At 40.4% G+C, this 18121-nt stretch overlaps 1 protein-coding gene across 1 annotated transcript; it reads left to right on the forward strand.

Annotated features, from left to right (window-relative positions):
- The first annotated feature begins 1743 nt into the window (after nt 1-1743).
- On the forward strand, nt 1744-2265 carry LOC138897617 (uncharacterized). Its single transcript, XM_070183610.1, has one exon. It carries the CDS (start codon nt 1744-1746, stop codon nt 2263-2265), a length of 522 nt encoding a protein of 173 aa, XP_070039711.1.
- Nucleotides 2266-18121: the final 15856 nt, after the last annotated feature.

Consider the following 18121-nt stretch of genomic DNA (forward strand, 5'->3'; position numbering starts at 1 on the left):
CCTATACATGATTTCTAGCATACATTACAGCTCAAGTGCTCTAACATAGAGTACAGTAAAAATGTTCAGTAAATGCACGCCCACATGCCCCTTACCTAGCATGCGCTTCACCTCAACATCAATCACATAGCACGTAACTCGGGGTTTCATACCCACAACACCAAGTTTAGAACTAGTACTTACCTCGAACAAGCCAAATCCAATACCGAGCAAGCCAAACGACGCTCTAAAAATGCCATCCCGCGCGTATCGACCTTTGAATAGCTCGAAACTAGCCAAAAGCAACTCAAATACATCAAATAATGCCAAAGGAAACAAACCCGATCAATAAAGGTCTAATCTTTAATCAAAAGACCAAAATGAGCCAAAAAGCCAAACCCGGGCCCGCACCTCGAAACCCAACAAAAATTACAAAATCCGATAACCCATTCAATTACGAGTCCAACCATACTAGTTTCACTCAAATCCGACTCCGAATGGATGTTCAAAACACGAAAATTCATTCTATGATATTTTAGACAAAACCTCCAATTTCCTCTTTAAAATTCATCAACCAATAGCCAAAAATGAAGATAAATTCATGAAATATAGACAAAACCAAGTTAAGGATGCTTACCCCAATTAGTGTGGTGAAATTCCTCTTCAAAGTTGTCAAAAACCGATCTCCAAGTCTCAAAAATGAGAATAAAACGACCAACCCTAGAAAATATAGCTTCTGCCCAGCATTGTTCACATCTGTGAAGAAAATAGCCTCTTATGCGACGTCGTTTTTGTGGAAATATCATGCTTCTGCGATCAAAACTAACCAGCCGACCCCTCGCACTTGCGGAACAATATCGCAAGTGCGAGCTCCTCTTCACTCCTGCGCAAGACCCCGCTTCTGCGCTCAAACTCACTGCATCTGCGCCTTCACAGATGCGAAGAAACCTCTACTTCTGTGGACTCCTGCTACAAGCAGCACTCCCGCCTCTGTGATTCCACTACTGCTTTTGCGGCTGTGCACCTGCTCCCATAGCTCTGCAGGTGCGGTCACACCAGAAGCCCAGCCACACCTGCCTAGCTAAAAAATGATCCAATCGAATCGAACCTCACTCGAAACTCACTCGAGCCCCTCGCGACCCCGTCCGAATATACCAACAAGTTCTATGACATAACACGGACCTACTCGAGGCTGCAAATCACACATAACATGATCAAAATGGTGAATCACACGTCAATTCAAACTTGAATGAACTTTGAACTTTTCACCTCCAAAACTCTGGCCGAAACATATCAAATCAACTCGGATTAAACTTAAATTTTGCACACAAGTCCCAAATGACATAACGAAGCTATTCCAATTCCCAGAACCAAAATCTGAGTCTGATATCCACAAAGTCAACTCCCAGTCAAACTTATGAACTTTCCAAACCTTCAAATTTCTAACTTTTGCCAATCAGCCTCGAATCCTTCTAGAAATATCCAAATGCAAATCTGGGCATATGCCTAAGTCCAAAATCACCATATCCAGACCTAACGGAGCCCTCAAAACTTTGTTACGAGGTCAAATTCACAAAAGTCAATCTTAATCACCTCTTCTAACTTAAAGCTTCAACAATGAAATTCATTATTCTAAATCGATTCTAAATAACTTGAAAACCAAAATCGATCGGGTCGTTACATCTTCAAACTGCCCATGAGGGAACTACTCAAATTAAGCAGTCCAAAATTGATATGCGTACTACTAAGTATGAGATTTTCAAGATGGAGGAGTATGAGTCTATTCAAGATATGCACACATGTTTCACTTCCATTATCAATGAGCTTCACTTCCTTAGAGAAGTCATCCCAAGAAACAAGCTGGTCCGAAAAATACTCAGTGTTTTACTAGGTTCCTGGGAAAGTAAAGTGAATGTTATTACTGAAACCAAGGATATACATAAGCTGACCGTTGATGAACTTATTGAAAATCTGAAAACATATGAGATGAAGAGAAAGAAAGATCTTGAAAGAAGAGAGCCCAAGAAGGAGAAGAACCTGGTTCTCAAAGCTACCCACAACGACTCAAGTAACGATGAATCTGACATGACGTATCTCACTCGAAAATTTCAAAAGATTATTCATAAAAATGGTGGGATCCCAAAGAAAGGAAGTTCCAACAGGAACTTCAACGAAAATGATTGCTGTCATAAGTGTGGAAAGCCTGGACACTTCATTAAAGACTGTCCTCTTCATAAGCATGATCATTACAAAACCAACACTGAAAGGGCGGCTAAGAGGAACTAGGTCCCTGACAGAAAATTCAAAAGAAGAGATGTTGCTAACAACAAGGTGAAGCAAGCCCTGGCTGCCTGGGAAGATTCCTCTTGTGAATCTGAAGTTGAAGATGACCAAGGAGATACATCGATGATGGTTGTTGACAATGGATCTTCAGAATATGAGTCAATCTTTGCTCTCATGGCCAAATCTGATGATGATGAGGACACGGAAGAAGATGAGGTAAGTTTTCTTGATGTTCAAAGAAATTCGAAAACTTACTCTAAGAAAAAATTGATGTCCTTAGCAAATGTGTTGATTGATGCCTATCATAGCCTCATTAATGAGAAAAATGCTATAATTGAAGAAATTGGTGACATAGAACAAGAGAGGGATGATATGGTAGTTTCATTGTAGACATAAAAGAATAAGTGGAATAAGTAACTAGAGAAAATACCTTGTTGAAAAAATAAATAAAAAAATGGATGGACACCCCTAAGGGTAAAGAAGTGGCTAGTAAGGCTCAAATTGAGCTTGAGAGTGGTTAAAACAAGTCTTGTTGTTGAGCTTGAAAAGAATAGACAACTTCAGGAGGATCTGAAAAGGGTTAAAAGTGATATTGATATGTCACTTAAATGGACTCGGTCTGCTGATGTAGTAACGTCTATGTACAAGAGTAGTGGTAGAAACATGCAAGGAATCGGGTTTCAAAAGTCTAAAACCTCATATAATCCCCATAGAAAGTATATAACTATGGCTGATAATTGATTGTGTACTCACTGTGGTCAAACTGATCATTACAAGGACTCTTGTAAAGTTAAAATTCAGTCTCTAAAGAAAAATAAAGTTTTTGTTGAAAAGAAGCATATTGTTGAGGAACCTGGTCCTCTAAGAGGAAAATATATGTTGCCTGCATGGGCGAAAAGAAGTTTGATCTGCCCATTCTATTATTATAAGGGACCCACGCTGGCTTGGGTTCCTAAGTCTAACCAGTGATTTTGTGTGCAGGCTGGAGTGAGAGGTAATAGTCAAAAAATGGTACATGGATAGCAGCTGCTCTAAGAATATGACTGAAAGAATGGATGATTTCCTCTCACTCTAGGCCTTCCAAGATGGAAGTGTGTCCTTTGGAAATGGAAAGAAGGGCTATATTCTTAGTGTTGGAAAAACTGGCAAAACACTCTCTCATGCAATTGATAATGTGTACTATGTGAATGGCTTGAAATATATCTTGTTGAGTGTGTCTCAAATTTGTGATAAGGAAAAATGAAGTGAAGTTCTTGTCAAAATCTTGCACTTTCACCAATCTCAAAATTGGTGAAATGGTATTGATAGTCAAAAGTCTCAAGAACATCTATGTTGCAGACCTTAATTCACTGAATAGTGGTGACATAGCATGCCTAAGTGTCATTGATGATGATGAAGATATATGGCACAGACAACTAGGGCATGCGAGTTTTTATTTGCTGAACAAGTTTGTTATGAAGGACCTGGTTTGTGGGATGAAGAAGTCAACACCGCCTGCTACTTGATTAACAAGTGCATGATCAGGTCCCTTCTCGAGAAGTCTCTCTATGAACTGCTCAATGGGAGAAATTCAACCTGACTTACCTGAGAGCCTTTGGATACAAATTGTTTTGTTCTCAACAATGGTGGCAAAGAGTCACATAACAAAGAAGATGAAGATGGAGAATTTACAAATGCTCCTGGTGGAGCTATAGATATTGCAAATGGAAAGACTGATTTGATGTGTCAAGTTAAGCAGAGTGATGAAGAAGATGCAGCAGAATCTCCAAAAGGCACAGAGGAACCTGGTCCCTCTATCACCTTGACTGAAGCTGAACATAGGGTTTCTGATGTTGCATCAGGTACTCCTGAAGCAGAAAAGAAATGGAAGTCATAATTTTGTTGATGGCAATGATGTTTCAAATATGGAGGATACTTCAAGGAGCTGCTGAAAAGATTTGAGATGGAGAATGCTAAGACTATTGATACACCTATTGCCACTACTACTTGTTTAGACATGGATGAACCTGATTCTCCTATCCATGAAAATATGTATAGGGGTGTCATTGGATATCTTTTGTACTTGACTATTAGCAAACCTGATATTGTTTTTAGTGTTGGATTGTGTTCTAGGTTCCAATCAAACCCAAAAGAATCTCACTTGAAGGCTGCCAAAAGAATTTTGAGGTATCCTAAGGGAACGTATGACCTGGTCCTCTTCTATCCTTCAAGAGATAATTTGACTTGGTTGGATATGTTGATGTTGATCATGTTTGATATCTGGTGGATCGAAAGAGAACATCTGGAATGGCACATTTTCTGAGGTCATGCTTGATCTCTTAGGGCCCTGTGGCTCTTTCTACTATTGAAGCTAAATATGTGGATGTTGCCTCTTGTTGTGCTCAACTGCTGTAGATCAAGCAATAACTAGAAGATTTGAGTGTGTTTACAGATTGTGTTCCATTGTTTTGTGATAACACAAGTACTCTAAACATGGCAAAGAACCCGATACATCACATGGGGACAAAGCACATTGATGTGCGATATTACTTTTTGAGGGAAAATGTTGAAAAAGGGGCTTATTTGTATGAAGATTTGCAAGACGGAGGATCGGGTAGCAGATATCTTCACCAAAGAACTAAGCAGAGACACTTTGAAAGAGATCGTCTAGAGTTGGGGTTGATCAAGCTCAACTAAGGACTTGGTCCCTAGGTGATTGGCTTTGAAAAGAAGGAAACGTACAATGCTAAAAAGTGTTTTTCTGGTGGCATCTAACTCAATTCTATACCGTTACAGGTATACACACATGGCAGTCTCAGGAGAAAACAAGTATGAATGACATTACACTTGTAGGAGTTTTTGCTCAAATTTTCAAAAACAGTCAAGGAACTTAGTTCATGTGACTCAGGTTAGTAGTCTCTTCAATACTTATATGCCTTTTTCAACTGCTGAAGTCTCATGTCATTAATTTATTCTCACCTCTCTCCTAATTTTTGAAGTCCAAAATATTAACCCTTTCTAAACTTACCCATTGCCCCAAAAAACCATTTCCTTCTCTCACACCCAACCAAAACAGATTCTTTTCTTCAAAACCAAAATCAACCTTATCTCAAAAAGAATCCTTCCCTCCAAATATGCCAGAAGTAAACCCAACTATGTCACCTTCCAAAATCCTAACTTCATCTAAATCGAAACCCCAAGAAGTCTTTGGTAGATTTTGATGGGACTTTTACTGGAAGGGAACGGGGTAGATCTAATATTCTAAAGAGTGAGGCTGAAATTATTGTTGGGTTTGTAGAATCCTTGAAGGATGAAGGAATTGATGAATGTGCTGGAAAAGGGGAAACTGAATGAGGGACCTGGTCCCTCAAATCCTTCTTAGGATGTTAATTTTGATGATGATCTTTTTCTCTCGAGTTTTGTGCTTAAACAAACCTTCGATCTAGTACAAAGAATTGATGAAAAGTAGGCTGATTGATGATGAAGTGGCGTGACCTGCTGATGTGGTGATTGTGGAAGAGAGAATGAAGTGGAAAAATCTTCACTTATGGGAAAAAATTAAAAAAAAAAAGCAAAATGGAGCAAAGAAAGTTGGCTGAGAAAGATGCAGCAGAGGATAAAGGTGAACAGATTGAGAAGAAGAAGAGGGAGACATGGCTGCTCTGGAAAAGAAAGGGTAGTGTGAGTGAGGAACCTAGTTCCTTACAGAAGAAAAAGGTTAAGTTATCGGGTTTGGAGAGGTAGAAGACTCTGAAGTCTCAAAAAGTGCTGTTAGGCAGAGTGTTGACTCTGATATTACTGAAAATGGAGGAACTTCTTTACATTGTTGAGTTCCAAAAATAGAATCACCTCTTTGTTCCTCCAAGTCCCAACGTTTATGGAGAAGAAGTAAAAACTGGGACTAAGTTTGTTCTTGATAAGGAGAAGCTTGGGGAGTTTCTTGGTGATCTGATTGATGGTTCAGCATGCTTAGATAGGTAGAGAACCAGGTCCCCGTGGACCCTTGGCAGAATAGAATACTCAATTGAAGGGTGAGAATGAAAGATTGAGGAAACAGGTGGAGGACCTGAGAGAGCAGATGATCATTGATAAAAGGATTGTGAATGAACGAATGGACATGCTCATCAAGGCCTTACCCCCTTACTTTTCTTCCTGCCGAGTGATCCATGTCTTTCACTCCTTCTAAATTCCCTCGAATTCCTATCTTCTTTTGATACCTATGTTTGATGGTATTGGTACTTTAGTTGTTTAAATTGTCATATTCTGTATTTTTGAAACTACTGTGCTTTTGTTATAATTACTCTACTATGGGCAATCACTCTATTTTGTGCAATGACATTCACTTGTTGTTCTTGTTATTGTTTATGCTGTATTGCCCAAGTGGCATGAGTTAATGTTGTGCTTCTTCTGTTATTCTTTTCAATGATGCCAAAAGGGGGAAGTTACATAGGTGTCAACAGGGGGGAGATTAGAATCGAATTGATATGCTATGTTGTGCATGAAAGATAGCTCTGCTTCGCAGGGGGAATGTTGCTAATAACATGTTGATTATAGGTCTGATCCGCATGGGAACATGTGAGGAATTTGGTTCTTAGGGGGAACATCAATTTTGGGTTTGTCATCATCGGGGGGGGGGGGATTGCTCTAAGTTATGCTATTTCATATTTTGATGATTTGCCAAACGTTCTCGAGGAATCAGGTAGGGACCAGATATGATCAGTACATGTAAGGAATTTGATTCTTAGGGGGGAATATCAATTATGGGTTTGTCATCATCACAAAGGGGGAAATTGATAAGTTATCCTATTTTGTGTTTTGATGATTTACCAAATAGTCTCGAGGAACCAATTGTGATTAGTTCCTTTGGTCTGGTTCTCAAGGGGAATATGGCTGATTTGTAGGGGGAACAATGTGGAGATCTGGTTCTTAGGGGGAATATCAATTCTAAGTTTGTCATCATCAAAAAGGGAGAAATTGATAAGTTATGCGTCTTTTATTTTGATGATTTGACAAACTTCATGATAGAACCAGATAAGAAACCTGATACAATTAGTTCCCTTGCGTTCTGAGTAACTAGTCAGATATTTGGTTCAATTCTCACTGAAATCAGATAAGGGAACAACATAGGGAACATATAGGGATCAATTCTCGTGGTCGTCGTGCAGTCAACTCTACAGTTGTAAAAGTTATTGTACTGTACCGTCTGACAGACTGCTACACTGTACCGTCTCGCAGCAGTACGACATCATAATTGTAGCTTGCTAAGGCCAAACTAAAGGACACTTTATTGCATCATCCTTTATGACCTCACACACACATATTATCAACATGAGGCAAGGGATTTTATTTCTCCAACACTTGCAAATCTAAAAATCATATTCTCTCAAGTGCTAGCCACCACCTCTCTCAAGAACAAAGTTGTTGCAACCTCAAGGACCAGATCCAGATATTGAAGATATCTTAAGTCCTTAGGTTTATTGAGTCTTTGTTATTTTGATCTTCATTTGTAATCCTACACTACTTTCAAGAAGTGTCTTTGTAGGACAGATTTAAACTACTGTTTGGTTTAGTTTCTTGACTAGAGTTAGTCAAGGTTTGTTGCTTTGTAACAAAGTTATTGCAAAGAGCTTACAATAGAGTTATTGTTGGGAGGGGGGAGGGGGAGGGAAGGGGGGGGGGGGGGACCGGGAGTGAGGGATTAAGAGTTTAATTCCTAAATTGCAATAAGTTATAATCTAAAGTTTGCTCGATTTAGTGGAGTTGAAATCTTACTAGGGTAGGTTGTAGTTTTTAATCCCTTGATCAACAAGGAGTTTTTCACGTAAAAATCGCGTATTCTTTATTTACTGCCTATTTACTGTGAGAACAGATAGAGAACCTGATTCCCTATACTGTTTGGTTTTACAATCTGTTGCTTACTTTGGGAACTGATAGAGAACCTGGTTCTCTATACAGCTTGGTGGACTCTTAGTTTCTATCGTTTAGGAAGAAGAAAATGGCGTATGAAGGTGGGCTTGGGGTCTGTTTTTAGCCATTATATTTTTTTAAGGCATCCCTTCATATGAATGTAGCGTTTCATTTTCCTTTTATACGTAGGGTACTTGGGTTTTTAAAAAGATTTTTAGGTAATTTAATTTCCTTTAGTTGTAGGGTATTTAGAGAAATTGTTAACAAAAATACATAAAATTAGACTGATTCTTCCGTCAGTGCAAAGACACACCGTATTAGAAGTTGTTAACGTATTAGAAGAATTGTTAACAAAGATACATAAAATTAGACTGATTCTTCCGTCGGTGTAAAGACACAACGTATTAGAAGTTGTTAACGTATTAGACCCCTTCATTAATCAAAAGGAGACAACTTTTTCAAAAAAGCACTTTAAAAACAATAGTTTCTCTCTTTATTATCTTTTAAATAGGATATTTAGGTTATTTAGAAGGACACTTTAGTAATTCAATTTTTAAATTTTGAGATTCCCACTTTTATAATAACTAGTGTTAGTGTACGTGCGTTGCACGTGTGCATCACGTCAATTATTATTAAACGTATACAAGAAGAAAACGTTATTGAAAATTAGCAATTGCAGTTAAAATAAATGCAATATATGTTTAAATAATAAAAATTAATTTATATTGACACAATAGTTAAACTAAATATGTTTAGAAACATGCAAAGATGATGAATTTAGTTGGATTAGTTATATAATATTTGTAATTATTATTAATTTATTATATCAAATATAAATATCTTATGTTGTTGTATTCACCTAACATCTCTTCATAAATGCTACATTTATAATGTTATTATATTACAAGATAATTAATTTCTTATTAATTTTAAAAGGCAAGTGTCACGACCCAATTTCACCTATAGGTCGTAATGACGCCCAACATTACAGCTAGACAAGCCAACAAATAAATTAAACATATATCAATTATTTTTCTAGCAATATTAAAGAAATTAGAAAAGATACTGATTAACTTAAATCCAAGAAAATAATACAATTTCAAATTCTACCAATGTGTATGCCAAGACCTGGTGTCACAAGTGTATGAGCATCTAGTAGATTATACAGAACTCCAAATACTGTCTGAAATAAAAATAGACAGAATAAAAATACAAGGAGAGGCACTAGTAGCTACAGAACGGCCCAGCAAGACAGCTCACCACTACGCCTCTGGATAATGTGGATGTACGATGATAGGTCCTCTACTAGTACCTGCCTCAGATCCTGCACAAAAAGTGCAGCAAGTGTAGCATGAGTACGTAAACAACGTGTACCCAGTAAGTATCAAGCCTAATCTCGAAGTGGTAGAGATGAGATGACCGACTTTGACACTCACTATGGTCAATAATAATAATTGAAATAAAACTAGAATATCTAAATCAACATGATTCACAGAATTTACAATAATTTATTTAACCAGCAGAAATAATTAAATTCCTTCAAATGCAACAATTCTCAATATATTAATCAAATTCCTTCGATTTCAATAAATTTTGAATTTATCAATTAGTCTCATTTACAGGAATAACAAAAATTCTTTAACAAGCAGGGATAATAATTCTTTAAATTTCAAAGATTTTCAATTTATCAATTAGCTTCACAAGATGCAATAAACTATCAAAGTATCGTGTAATTATTATTATTAGGCACGATTTCTGTCGAGGTCGTATGGCCCTATCCAGGATGTCGTATACACTGTCGAGGGACGTGCGGCGCGATCCATAAATGCATCTATCCTGCCGAAGCATTTGGCCCGCTCCACAAGAAAGGAAGACATTTTCTTATGTACCTCCGGAAGGAGAGTATATTTATTATAAGATCAATTCGAGAGGAGTGAACAATTTTTTTAACAATTAATTAATTTAAACAGAAAATTAAGCATATGAGATTTTCATCTTTTAATATTTTTACCTAACAATTCATATATATATATATATATATATATATATATATATATATATATATATCAAATAATATTAATTAAACAAAGAATATAATTTGCACAAGTAATTCATGCTTTTGAGTCCTAAACTACCCTGACTTAAGTATTTATAATAGCTACGCATGGACTCTCGTCACCTCGTGCATACGTAGCCCCCACAATTAGCAATAATTATTAATTTAATTACCTATGCGGTAATTTTTCCCTCACAAGATTAGACAAGAGACTTACCTTGTCTCAAAGTCCACTTTTCGATTACCACGTCTTGTTAATATCTCAATTCGATGCCGATAAATCCGAAGCTATCCAAATATTATATAAAATAATTAATACATGTTCAATAATTCGAATTTAGGCTATTAATTAAATTACCCTAACCAAAACAGTAAAATTCCTAAAATTCACCCGGGCCCATGTGCCCGGACTCTGGAAATATTTTGATGAAAATGTCACCCATTATCTCAAGAACTCAAATATATAATTTTTATCCAATTCCATAAACATTTTCGTGGTTAAAATCTCGTTTTTATAAAAATCTAGGTTCTTCATCTAAACCTTTGATTTCTAAGATTTACTAGTTATAATCTACCCATAATCTATGTATTTAACTCAAGGTGTGCAGAATTAACTTACCTCCAAGTTGTTAGTTAAACTTCCCTCTCAAAAGATCTGAAATCGCCCGAAAATGGAGGAAAAATGGGCAAAAATGGTTGATTCCTGTTCTTTTAAGCTTTCTGCCAAACATGCCTTTCGCACCTGCGGAGGTGGGAACGCACCTGCGGCTTCGCACCTGCGGAAAAGCCTCGCAGGTGTGAGTTCCACTCGCCTGACCAAGCCTCGCAATTGCGCGCGTAGCCTCGCACCTGCGCGTTCGCAGGTGCGCCAAAGTTCCGCACATGCGATGGAAGGCATTCCCTCCTCTTTCCGCTTCTGCGCACAAATGTCGCATCTGCGATGGTCGCACCTGCGACTGTCCAAGCGCAGGTGCGATCGTACCCGAAGCAGAAAGTTCAGTTCTTCCTCCAAATTTCAAAATTGGTCCGAGCCTTGTCCGGTTAACACTCGGGGCCCCGCTCGAACATACCAACAGGTTTAAAATCATAAAACGGACTTGCTCGAACTGTCGGAATGTGTAAAAAAAAATACTAAATCTAAGAATCATACTCCAAACCAAATTGATTCAACTTAGAAATTTCAAGTTCTTTAATTTACTTCCAATGCGCCGAAACGTACTTAAACCACCCGGAATGACAAAAATTTTTGCGTGAAAGTCTTAAATCACTATACGGAACTATTCCCAAACTCGAAATTCCAAACGGACTTCAATTACTCAAAAACCTACTCCAAACCAAATTTAAAGAACTTTAAACCTTCAAATTGTTGATTTTTACTATTAAGCGCCAAAACGCTTCCGGGTTATCCAAAACCCGATTCGAACATACGCCCAAGTCCGAAATCATCATACGAACTTATTGGAACTGTCAAATCCCGATTCCGGTGTCGTTTTCTCAAAATGTTGACCGAAGTCAAACTTGGCCTTTTAAGGCTAACTTAAGGAACCAAGTGTTTTGATTTTAACCCAAACACTTCCAAATCCCGAACCAACCATCCCCGCAAGTCCTAAATCATTAAAAGCACATACGGAGAGTTTTATTTTAGGGAGCGAGGTTCTAAAAGTTAAAATGACCGGTTGGGTCATTACATTCTCCACCTCTTAAATTAACGTTCGTCCTCGAACGAGTTTAGAATTATACCTGGAGTGCTAAATAAGTGTGGATATCTGCTCCGCATGTTTTCCTCGGCCTCCCAAGTCGCTTCCTCGACTGGTTGGTCCCTCCACTGGAATTTTACTGCAGAAATCCTCTTGGACCTCAAGTGGCGAACCTGTTTATAAACAATGGCAACTGGTTCTTCTTTATAGCCCAAACTATTATCTAGTTGAACTGTGCTGAAGTCTAACACATGTGATAGGTCGGCATGATACTTCTGAAGCATAGATACATGGAAAATCGGATGAACCCGATAGACTGGGAGGCAATGCAAGCTCATAAGTAACCTCCCCAACTCGTCTCAACACCTCAAATGAGCCTATAAACCTTGGGCTCAACTTGCCCTTCTTCCCAAATCTCATGATTCCCTTCATCGGCAAAACCTTCAAAAGAACTTTTTCACCCATCATAAAGGATAAAATACGTGCTTTCTGATCTGCGTAATTCTTCTGTCTGGACAGCGCTGTACGAAGTCGCTCCTAAATCAACTTTACCTTTTCCAAGGCATCCTTCACCAAATCAGTACCATATAACTTAGCCTCACCGGACTCAAACCACCCGATGGGCGAACAACATCGCCGACCATATAAAGCCTCAAATGGAGCCATCTCGATGCTGGATTGGTAATTGTTATTATAAGTAAACTCGGCCAAAGGCAAGAAACGATCCCACTGACATCCAAAGTCAATCACACATGCCCTGAGCATATCCTCCCAAAATCTGAATTGTCCGCTCTGACTGCCCGTCGGTCTGCGGATAAAAGGCTATGCTGAGCTCTACACGGGTCCCCAATTCACTCTGTACTGCTCTCCAGAAATGTGAAGTAAACTGAGGGCCTCTATATGATATGATTGAAATTGGCATACCGTGCAACCGAACTATCTCCTGAATATATATCTGGGCCAACCTCTCTGAAGTATACGTAGTCATAACAGGAATAAAGTATGCCAACTTGGTCAACCTATCGACAATGACCCAAACTGCATCAAACTTCCGCAAGGTCCGCGGCAACCCAACTACAAAGTCCATAGTGATGCATTCCCATTTCCACTCTGGTATAGTCATCTGCTGAAGTAGGCCACCTGGCCTCTGGTGCTCAGATTTAACTTGCTGGCAATTTAGACACCTAGCTACATACTCAACTATGTCCTTTTTAATTTGTCGCCACCAATAATGCTGCCTCAGGTCACGATACATCTTCGTAGCACCTGGATGAATAGAATACCGAGAACTGTGTGCCTCCTCTAGGATCTTTTTCCTTAGTCCATCCACATTAGGAACACATAGACGATCCTGGAGTCGTAGAACACCATCCGCTCCAATAGTAACTTCCTTGGCACCACCCCGTAGTACCCTTTCTCGAAGAACCATTAAGTGTGGATCATCATACTGGCGAGCCTTGATCTGCTCAAATAGTAAAGACTGAGCTATAACACATGCAAGAACTCGGTTGGGCTCGGAAATATCCAGCCGCACAAGTCTGTTGGCCAAGGACTGAATATCCAATGCTAACGGCCTTTCCTCTGCTGAAATGATAGCCAAACTACCATACTCTCCGCCTTTCTACTCAAGGCGTCTGCAACCACATTTGCTTTGCCCGGATGATACAGGATAGTAATATCATAATATTATAGTAACTCAAGCCATCTGCGCTGTCTCAAATTTAGGTCACTATGCTTGAACAAATGCTGCAAACTCCAAAGATTTAGAGCGTGAACAATCGCAGCTAACTCCAAATCATGTACCAGATAATTCTTCTTGTGGGGCTTCAGCTGACGTGAAGCATATGCAATAACTCGCCCTTCCTGCATTAATACACAACCCAAGCCAACGCGTGAAGCATCACAATACACTGTATACATCCCCGAACCGGAAGGCAGCACTAACACTGGTGTTGTAGTTAATGCTGTCTTGAGCTTCTGAAAGCTCACCTCACAATCATCGGACCATCAGAACGGAGCACCCTTCTGGGTTAAATTGGTCAAAGGTGTTGCAATAGATGAAAAACCTTCCACGAACCGACGATAATAACCTGCTAAACCCAAAAATCTCCTGATCTCGGTCGCCGAAGTGGGACGATGCTAGTTCTGAACTGCTTCAATCTTTTTGGGATCAACCTTAATACCTTCGCCCGATACAATATTCTCCCAAAATGCTACAAACTCTAGCCAGAACTCATATTTGGAGAACTTAGCATATAGCTTTTGTTACAGCAATGTCTGAAACACTACTCTCATATGTTGCTCATGCTCCTGCTTACTATGCGAGTAGATCAAAATGTCATCAATGAAGAAAACAACAAGCGAATCAATATATGGCCTGAATACCCTGTTCATCAGATCCATAAACGCCACCGGGGCGTTAGTCAAACCGAAGGACATCACCAGAAACTCATAATGACCATATCTAGTCCAGAAGGCAATTTTCGGAACATCTGGATCCCGAATCTTCAACTGATGGTACCCCGACCTCAAGTCGATCTTAGAGAACACCCTAGCACCCTGCAACTGGTCAAATAGATCATCAATACGCGGTAACGGGTACTTTTTCTTAATAGTGACTTTTTTCAATTGGCGATAATCAATACACATCCGCATTGTTCAATCCTTCTTTTTCACAAATAATACTGGTGCACCCCAAGGCGATACACTCGGTCTGACGAAACCTTTGGCTAGTAACTCCTCAAGCTGTTCTTTCAATTCTTTTAGTTCTTTCGGAGCCATGCGATACGGTGAGATATATATAGATTGGGTATCTGGAGCCAAGTCAATACAGAAATCAATATCATGATCAAGTGGCATACTGGAATATCTGAAGGAAATACATCGGAGAACTCCCAAAATACATGCACTGAATCAATAGCCGGAGTCTCTACAATAGTATCCCGAACATAAGCTAGATAACACAAACAACCCTTCTCAACCATATGTTGAGCCTTTATAAAAGAAATAACTGGATTAAATGAACTAACAGACGAACCCTTCTACTCCAGCTTAGGCAATGCTGGAATAGCCAAAGTAACAGTCTTGGCATAACAATCTGGAATAGCATGATATGGAGATAACCAGTCCATGCCCAGAATAATTTCAAAATCGGTCATCTCAAGCAATAGGAGATCTGCTCTAGTTTCATAACCACAGAATGTAATAATACAAGACCGGTAGATCCGGTTCACGATAACAGAATCGCCTACAGGAGTGGACACATAAACATGAGTACTCAAGGACTTACGAGAAACACCCAGGAATGAAGAAAATAGAGATGACACATATGAATACATAGATCCTAGATCAAATAATATTGAGGCATCTTTGCTGCAAACAGAAATAATACCTATAATCACGGCATCTGAGGCCTATGCATCTGGTCTGGCCGGAAAAGCATAGAACCGAGCTGGAGCGCCAACTGGCTGGCCTCCACCTGGCTGACCTCCACCTCTAGGACGACCCCTACCTTCCTGTCCTCCACCTCTTAGTGGTCGAACAACTGGTGAAGCAATTGGTCCGGTAATCATAGGCTGTGGACCTTGTTGCACTAGCTTACCCCTAAGCCTGGGGCAGAATCTCCGTATGTGACTGGGATCCCCGCACTCGTAACAAATCTTCGGTGCGATGGGCTGCTGACTTAGAGTCTGTCCTTGGGAAACTGAATACCCACTGGGAGGACCCTGAATAGCTGGTGGGCGATAAGAACTCTCTAGTATGGCACAGAGATAGGGTCGCACTGGAGCACCTCGAGGAGGCAGTGGTGCTGGATATGGGGGCCTGCTGGACTGCTCTCTCCCGAAGTGACCTCTGCCCCTAGACGGAGCACCTCTGAATTCTCTAGAATACCTGAACCGCTTATCTCTCATAACCTGCTCTCGGCTCCACTGACGTACACCCTTAATATTGTGGGCTAATCTCTACGACCAGCTCATAAGAAGTACTCATCTCAACCTCTCGAGCCATAGTGGCCTAAATTCCAGTATGTAAACCCACAACAAACCTCCGCACTCTCTCCGCCTCAATAGGGAGTATCATAAGTACATGGCAAGATAACTCAGAGAACCTCGCCTCATAATCGATCACTGACATCTGACCCTGCTGGAGCTACTCAAACTGAAACCGCAACTCTTCCCTATGAGAGGGTGGAATATACCTGTCCAGGAAAATACGGGTGAACCTGTCCCAAGTCATGGGAAGAGAATCTACTGGTCTGCCAAGAACATAAAACTGCCACCATATGCGGGCTCTGACCTCTAGCTGAAAAGTAGCAAAGTCTACCCCATGAGACTCCAATATCCTCATATTGTACAGTCTATCCTTGCACCGATCAATGAAATCCTGGGGATCCTCATGTCGCTCACCCCCAAAGACAGAAGGGTGTATTCTAGTCCATCTGTCCAATAGTTTTCGAGGATCAGCGGTTGCAGCTGGCCTGGGCTCAGGTGTAGCTGCTGCCACTGGCTGGGCTCCCCCTACGGGTAGTGCACTCTAGGTCTGATATACAATAACTGCCTATCCATGAGTCTGTGCGGTAGGGGTCTGTACTCCCCCGCCCGCCTGGGATGTGGCTGGGTTTGCCGAAACTAAACTGGCCTGAGTCATATTGTCCATGAACCGCAGCATACGACCCATGACATCCTGGAATCCCGGTGCAGATGTGAAATCCACCTGAGCTGGCTCTGCCACAGGCACCTCACCCTGCGGAAAAGCCGCGCAGGTGCGAGTTCCATTCGCCTGACCAAGCCTCGCATCTGCGCGCGTAGCCTTGCACCTGCGCGTTCGCAAGTGCGCCAAAGTTCCGCACCTGCGATGGAAGGCATTCCCTCCTTCTTCCACTTCTGCGCACAAACACCGCATCTGCGATGGTCGCACCTGCGACTGTCCAAGCGCAGGTGCGATCGTACCAGAAGCAGAAAGTTCAGTTCTTCCTCCAAATTTCAAATTGGTCTGAGCCTTGTCCGGTTAACACTCGGGGCCCCCGGGGCCCCGCCCGAACATACCAATAGGTTTGAAATTATAAAACGGACTCGCTCGAACTGTCAACATGTGTAAAACAACACTAAATCTAAGAATCATACTCCAAACCAAATTGATTCAACTTAGAAATTTCAAGTTCTTCAATTTACTTCCAATGCGCCGAAACGTACTTAAACCACCCGGAATGACACGAAATTTTGCGTGAAAGTCTTAAATCACTATACGGAACTATTCCCAAACTCGGAATTCCAAACGGACTTCAATTACTCAAAAACCTTCTCCAAACCAAATTTAAAGTACTTTAAACCTTCAAATAGTTGATTTTTACTATTAAGCGCCAACGCGCTTCCGGTTTATCCAAAACCCGATTCGAACATAAGCCCAAGTCCGAAATCATCATACGAACCTATTGGAACTGTCAAATCCTGATTCCGATGTCGTTTTCTCAAAATATTGACCGAAGTCAAACTTGGCCTTTTAAGGCTAACTTAAGGAACCAAGTGTTTTGATTTTAACCCAAATACTTCCAAATCCCGAACCAACCATCCCCGCAAGTCATAAATCATTAAAAGCACATACGGAGAGTTTTATTTTAGGGAGCGAGGTTCTAAAAGTTAAAATGACCGGTTGGGTCATTACATTCTCCACCTCTTAAATTAACGTTCGTCCTCGAACGAGTTTAGAATTATACCTGGAGTGCTAAATAAGGGTGGATATCTGCTCCGCATGTTTTCCTCGGCCTCCCAAGTCGCTTCCTCGACTGGTTGGCCCCTCTACTGGACTTTTACTGCAGAAATCCTCTGGGACCTCGACTGGCGAACCTGTTTATAAACAATGGCAACTGGTTCTTCTTCATAGCCCAAACTATTTTCTAGTTGAACTGTGCTGAAGTCTAACACATGTGATAGGTCGGCACGATACTTCCGGAGCATAGATACATGCAAAATCGGAAGAACTCCCAATAGACTGGGAGGAAATACAAGCTCATAAGCAACCTTCCCAACTCGTCTCAACACCTCAAATGGGCCTATAAACCTTGGGCTCAACTTGCCCTTCTTCCCAAATCTCATGATTCCCTTCATCGGCGAAACCTTCAAAAGAATTTTTTCACCCATCATAAAGGATAAATCATGTGCTTTCTGATCTGCGTAATTCTTTTGTCTGGACTGCGCTGCACGCAGTCACTCTTGAATTAACT

Source organism: Nicotiana tomentosiformis, chromosome 8 (genome assembly GCF_000390325.3).
Source record: "Nicotiana tomentosiformis chromosome 8, ASM39032v3, whole genome shotgun sequence".
Classification (NCBI taxonomy): Eukaryota; Viridiplantae; Streptophyta; class Magnoliopsida; order Solanales; family Solanaceae; genus Nicotiana; species Nicotiana tomentosiformis.